Source organism: Rhinopithecus bieti, unplaced genomic scaffold (genome assembly GCF_001698545.2).
Source record: "Rhinopithecus bieti isolate Rb0 unplaced genomic scaffold, ASM169854v2 scaffold_36315, whole genome shotgun sequence".
Classification (NCBI taxonomy): Eukaryota; Metazoa; Chordata; class Mammalia; order Primates; family Cercopithecidae; genus Rhinopithecus; species Rhinopithecus bieti.
The window spans coordinates 1,063,462-1,070,514 of NW_016815814.1; the positions used below are offsets into that span (position 1 = coordinate 1,063,462).

The following is a 7,053-nucleotide window of genomic DNA, read 5'->3' on the forward strand; positions in this document are numbered from 1 at the left end:
AGAGTCTCGCTCTGTCGCCCAGGCTGGAGTGCAGTGGCCAGATCTCAGCTCACTGCAAGCTCCGCCTCCCGGGTTTACGCCATTCTCCTGCCTCAGCCTTCCAAGTAGCTGGGACTACAGGCGCCTGCCACCTCGCCTGGCTAGTTTTTTGTATTTTTTAGTAGAGGCGGGGTTTCACCATGTTAGCCAGGATGGTCTCGATCTCCTGACCTCGTGATCCGCCTGTCTCGGCCACTTTGTTGTCTTTCTAAGAGCCAAAGGGAAGCTGTCAGATGGTTTGTTGAGTAAAGGAGAAATCTTCATTAGAGTTGTTGCCTTTGATATCAGTTTTGGCAGAAATGGAGAATGGATGGAGAGAGATCAGAGACAAAGTGGGTGGACTAATTGGGAGATTGCTGCAGTAGTCCAGCCAAGGAACTGATGGGAGCTTGAATTTGTCTGGTGGTGGATATAGAAGCTTTGAGAGTATTTGGAAGTTAAAATTTCAGGACTTGGTAGTGGATAGAATGAGGAGGAAACAACCATGCTTTCTGATCTAATCTATTTGGTTTAGGTTGCTATGCAGAGATCCTTTTATTTTTTGTCCACAATGACCACCTTCCCCATACTTTCCTGTAGGAGATGGCATTAGTAACTAGAAAATTCTCCGAGATACTGCAGAGTGATAGAGTTTATATTGAAATTTGGTTCTTGTATCCAAATGATAGTTTCATTTATAGTAATGATCCTTGGTTATTGATTGTAATATCTCCTTGAAAATGTTATAGTGCTGTCATAGAACACACCAATCGCGTCATCTTTCTAGAAGATGATGATGTTGCAGCAGTAGTGGATGGACGTCTTTCTATCCATCGAATTAAACGAACTGCAGGAGATCACCCCGGACGAGCTGTGCAAACACTCCAGATGGAACTCCAGCAGATCATGAAGGGTAAAAGGTTTTGTCATGTTATAGCTTGCTGTCCTTAATGGAAAGAATATATTCTACTTCTTTTCCTAGCATATTGATTCTAATAATGAATGGTGAGTGGAATCTTCCACATGATTAGTCAAAGGACAACCCTAGGAAAAGGGATGATTCTTTAGAGAAATTATCTGCTGTTTTTACAGTCATCTTCAAACTAATTAATGATTTATTTCTAACATGAAAAAGAGATTAACAACACTTGATACTTTAAAGATACTTTATAAACATAAATATAGTTCATGTTCTGTTCCTTTTTATTCTCTTTGTGCTTTAGTTTTCTTATATATAACATGAGGATAATAGAGCCTACCTCATTAAGGTTGTTTTGAGGATTAAGAAGCTACTATATGGCTGGATGCAGTGGCTCACACCTATATCTTAGCACTTTGGGAGGCCGAGGCGGGCGGATCACCTGAGATGGGGAGTTCGAGACCAGTCTGGCCTTGCCAACGTGGAGAAACCCCAACTCTACTAAAAAATACAAAATTAGCCGGGTATGGTGGCACATGCCTGTGATCCCAGCTACTTGGGAGGCTGAGGCAGGAGAATGGCTGAAACCCCAGAGGCGGAGGTTTCAGTGAGCCGAGATTGCGCTATTGTGCTCCAACCTGGGCAACAAGGGTGAAACTCTGTCTCAAAAAAAAAAGAAGCTGCTATATATAAAGTCCTTAAAATAGTGTCTGACACACTTAGTCATATGTAATATTTGCTTCTGTTAAGTATTATAATTATTATGATTTGGATTATTTTACTGATGGGATTATGGTAGGAATAGAAACTAACATTGGCCAGGCACACTGGCTCATGCCTGTAATCTCAACTCTTAGGGAGGCCAAGGTAAGGAGATCACTTGAGCTCAGGAGTTTGAAACCAGCCTGGGCAATATAGTGAGACCCTGTCTATACTAAACATTAAAAAAAAAAAAAGGTCGGGTGCAGTGGCTCATACCTGTAATCCTAGTACTTTGGGAGGCCAAAGCAGGCAGATTGCCTGAGCTCAGGATTTTAAGACCAGCCTCGGCAACATAGCAAAACCCTACTTCAACTAAAAATACAAAAAAGTTATGGTCGTGGTGACACGTACCTGTAGTCCCAGCAACTAGGGAGCCTGAGGTGGGAGAATCGCTTGAACCTGGGAGGCAGAGGTTGCAGTTAGGTGAGATTGCGCTTCTGCATTCCAGCCTGGGCGACAGAGCAAGACTCTGTCTCAAACAAAACAAAACAAAACAAAACAAAACAAAACCATGAGCCAGGCATGGTAGTGTGTGCCTGTAGTCCCAGCTACTAAGGTGGCTGAGGTGTGAGGATTACTTGAGCCTGGGAGATTGAGGCTACAGTGAGTGGTGATCTTGCCACTTCACTTCAGTCTGGGTGACAGAGTGAGACCCTGTCTCAAAAAAAAAGTAAAAATAAGAAATAACATTTATTGCATGACTCTACATATATGTCAGATTTCTTGCTTTATTAATCCATACTGCAATCCATACTGTGAAGTAACTGGTCTCTTATTTTATGGATTAATAATTTCCCCAGCTTAGATAGTAAAGGATAGAACCGCAGTTTGAATGTAGGTCACACTCCAAAACTTAAAGCTTGTCTCATTTGACCTGATGCGGTGGCTCACGCCTGTAATCGCAGCACTTTGGGAGGCCGAGGTGGGCGGATCATGAGGTCAGGAGTTCAAGACCAGCCTGGTCAGTATGGTGAAACCCCTGTCTCTACTAAAAATACAAAAAATCAGCCTGGTGTAATGGCGTGTGCCTGTAGTCCCAGTTACTCAGGAGGCTGAGGCAGAGGAATCGCTTGAATCCAGGAAGCAGAGATTGCAGTGAGCCTAGATTGCGCCACTCCACTTCAGCCTGGGTGACAGAGTGAGACTCCATCTCAAAAAAAAAAGGCTTGTCTCTTTCACTTGTTTTGTTTTAACTGCACATTTCAAGTATGAAGTTAATTAAAAATGACTTGTACTCTTATTTTTTTCCACAGAGTAAAATACATTCACCCAATCTTTTAGGCAGTCATGTATAAATAACTTTCTCTATTGCATGACCTTTTGTTATATTTTATTTACCAAGATTTTATTAAAGGTGGGGGACTTTTAGTTGTTTACAAATTCTTTTCTTATTCTTTGATTTGTTTTTGTTCTAATTATGTGGTTTCTCTTACTGTAGGCAACTTCAGTTCATTTATGCAGAAGGAAATATTTGAGCAGCCAGAGTCTGTCGTGAACACAATGAGAGGAAGAGTCAACTTTGATGACTATACTGGTAGTTACATATGAATTATTTTATTATTTCAGTGTCTCTTGTAGGAGGTGCCATTAACAACCTGAAAGTTCATTGCCGTTAATAGCCTTGTAGAACAGCTACAGCTGTCAGCCGTCAGTGGAGCCCAGCCATCTTGGAAAAAGTTCTTTAGTGTATTATTCTACCTATATGAGATATCTAGAATAGTCAGATTCACAGAAACAGAAAGTAGATGAATGGTTACCAGGGGCTGTGGGAGGGGAAATGGGGAGTTATTATTTAAAGGGTACAGAGTTTCAGTTGTGGGATGATGAAATTACAGAGATGGATTTTAGTGATGGTTGTACAATAATGTGAATGTGCTTAATGCCACTGAATTGTACATTTAAAAATAGTTAAAACGGTAAATTTTATGTATAGATCACCCATTGTGTACCAGGGACTGTCCTAGGTACTGTGAATTCTAAGAAGAATGAGATCTGGTCCCGTTGCTGGGCAGCTTACATGTATCTGCCTAGCCTAGGTTTCCTTTCTGAGTGTACAAGTAAGTAAAAGTGTGAACTTCCCCAGAGGTCTTTCAGGTATTTGCCTGATGCCTTTGGATATCCTGTACCCTCCTGCATTTTTAAAGTAAAAGTGAGAGTACAACACTTTTTTTTTTTTTTAAAGGATGGAGTTTCGCTATTGTTGCCCAGGCTGGAGTGCAGTGGTGCCATCTCGGCTCACCACAGTTGTCGCCTCCCGGGTTCAAGCGATTCTCCTGCCCTAGCCTCCCGAGTAGCTGGGATTACAGACATCTACCACCAGAGGAATTGTATCTGCCTCTGTAGACAGAGAGGATTGTTGAAGATGGTTGAGCTGGAGGAACTGGGAGAACAGCAGTAAAAATAAATAAATAAATAAATAAAGAGTACTTATATCTGTATTATGTACATAAAAGTTCTGTAATAAAACAGGATAGCTGTCATCTTTTTGTTGTTAGGATGAGGAGATTGAGGCTTTCAGTTTGCCAAAGGTCATGTTGTTAGTCATTTATTGAACCAAACTAGTTCCCATGTATACATTGTTCTAAGTGCTCTCCATCCCCTCCCCTGTCCATCAGACATTCTTTTTTTGCCTGTAGTGATGGCCTACCTCATCTCAACAGGGATCAGGCTTTTCTCAAAAGCATCAAATTTAGAGCTTTGGGCAGCTCCTTTCAGAACTATCCTAACTCTCCTTAGCCACCAGAAATTTCTAGGACTAATATTAAGGAAACACTGTGGCCAGCTAACCTCACTGGCTTACATCCATGTCATTCTTTGTTATCATCTGCAGTACAGGTCTTTCTGGTAGTTGGTCTGCCTTTTTTTTTTTTTTCTTTGCTTTTATGTTGAGTCTTTGCCTTTGCATGACCCTGATCGAGCTCTTTACTGTTGTTTCCTTTCTTCCCAGACATTTGTAATTAATGCCAAGGTCTGTGGAAAACACTGTAGGCAGAGGTATGCAAACAGGCTTGGTCTAGTGCAGGAACAGCAAGAAAAGGCCAGTCTGGCTGGTGTGGCCTGAGTGAGAGGGGATGTGCTAGGATATTAGGTCAGAGTAAGCAGGAGACAGGTCGTATGGGACTTGAAGGCCAAAGTAAGTAGTTCGGATTTGATTATAAATTATTTGGGAAGCTAGTGACACTTTTTATTTTGTTTGGTTTTGTTTCCTACTTGCTAATTTTTTAAAATAGAGAAACATACCTTCTTTCATTATTGAAATTCAAAAAGGAGAACATATAATTATTCAAAAGATAAAAAGTAAAACACGTGCCTTGGTTTTATAGTATAACTAACTAAGATAAAAAAGAAGATGGGCTGGCTGGGCGCGGTGGCTGACACCTGTAATCCCAGCACTTTGGGAGGCCAAGGTGGGTGGATCACGAGGTCAGGAGTCCGAGACCAGCCTACCCAACATGGTGAAACACTCTCTACTAAAAATAGAAAAAAATTAGCTGGGCATGGTGGCTCGGGCCTGTAATCCCAGCTACTAAGGAGGCCGAGGCTGGAGAATCGCTGGAACTTGGGAGGCGGAGGTTGCAGTGAGCCGATATTGCACCACTGCACTCCAGCCTGGGCTACAGAGCAAGACTCTGTCTCAAAAAAAAAAAAAAAAAAAAGAAGGTGGGTAGTTGAAGAAAGCAGGGGCAGAGTAGACAGACTGAAAATGTTTCAGAGAGAGCAGCAGGATGAGGCCCACGAGGAGGTACCTGTCGTTCTCCTCAGCCAGATTTGGAACTATTTGAGTCCAGAAGCTCTCAGTGCCTTGACCACTATATTTACTTGGTGGGTGCTTAGGGAATTTTAGTTGAGCAGTTGAATGAATGTTGAGTAGAAATTTCTCACAGGTAGAAAACTAGCCTGTGTGGAAGGATTTCTGGACAAGACACATGGAGAACAACATACAAATAGCTATAGAAACCGAAAACGAAAAAGAGGACAGACTTCATTGGAGGGTCTTTATGTTTTTAAAGGATCACTGTGAAAGATCCTTCTGGTAGCATATGGAGAGCAGACTCTAGGAGGTGGAGAACAGAAGAGAGAACTGGAGAATATTGCTGTTGTCCAGGGAGAGATGTTAGGTTTGAAGATAAATGTGGAGGGACTGGAACAATCAAGCGTTTTGACTGAAGCATTAGGGGAATGGGGATGGCAAAGACTGAGAGAGAGTGGGTTTATGTTACTCTACAGAGCACCTTTCTGGGCACCAGAGGGGAAATAAACGTAACGGAGATAATGTTTTTCCCAGACAGGTTTATTGAGACATAATTAGATAAAATAAAATTCACCATTCCTAGTGTATAACTCTAAGTTTGACAAACCTCTGCGACATAGTCATAATCATAACCTCTACAAAGTCAAGATGTAGAACAGTTCTGTCACTCCGAAAATTTCCTTGCACCCTATTGTTGTCAACCCCTCCTCCAGCTCCAGCCCTCAACATCTAATGTTCTGTTTTCTGTGTCCCTCTACTTTTGCCTTTAAGATAACTTTCAAAGAGAAGAATGTAAAAATGACTGACTAAGGTAGAATGTAATAAATACTGTAATTGTGTGGGGATGTAGAGAGGTGAGTAAGGTCAGTTACAAGTTTGGGGGGGCCAGTTAAGTTGTGACTTATTTAATTTACTTTTCAAAATTACAGAGAACTATGCTTTCCAAGAGGAATATTAATTCTTTACAACAGCTGTATTCTTTATCATATTGGCAGTGGATACTCATAAAATGCGATTGCCTAGTTCACATGGTTCTTTGCTAAATAATTATATACACAAACTTTTATTTCAGTGAATTTGGGTGGTTTGAAGGATCACATAAAGGAGATCCAGAGATGCCGGCGTTTGATTCTTATTGCTTGTGGCACAAGTTACCATGCTGGTGTAGCAGTAAGTGCTTTTTAAAATTTTAATTATGTTGAATATTAGAGAATATCTATAGACCAAGTAGTAGCTCTAATAACGTACCATGTAAAACTATCTTTTGTTAATGTGTTATCTTTTCACTTTTGTGATAAAAACCGAAGGGGAGAAATTTACCAGCTGCTTGGAATTATTTATCAATGGAAGATCTGTAGAAAAGGTCCCTAGATATACAGATAGACCTTCTGCAACAGACTTCATGAAAGGCCAAGATGGGAAAAGTTTTCTGTGCTGTCCTAGACTTGTAGCCTAGGGAGCTTGCCTACATGTATAAGAGCAGTCATTGGGTTTTGCTTAGCGTTATTCACTTGCCCTAGACAGATGGCCTGTATCATGTATGAACCTCAATGCAGTTTTTTTTTTTTTCATTAGTGGTTTTATTTTTTTATTTTATTTTATT

At 41.0% G+C, this 7,053-nt stretch overlaps 1 protein-coding gene across 1 annotated transcript in view; it reads left to right on the plus strand.

Moving 5' to 3' along the window:
• Positions 1 to 7,053, plus strand: part of GFPT1 (glutamine--fructose-6-phosphate transaminase 1) — a 60,056-nt gene that overhangs the window by 35,046 nt on the left and 17,957 nt on the right. The window contains exons 9-11 of the mRNA XM_017853758.1: positions 768 to 931; positions 3,138 to 3,233; positions 6,523 to 6,620. Coding sequence (XP_017709247.1) covers positions 768 to 931; positions 3,138 to 3,233; positions 6,523 to 6,620 — 358 coding nt within the window. The remainder of the gene's footprint in view (positions 1 to 767; positions 932 to 3,137; positions 3,234 to 6,522; positions 6,621 to 7,053) is intronic.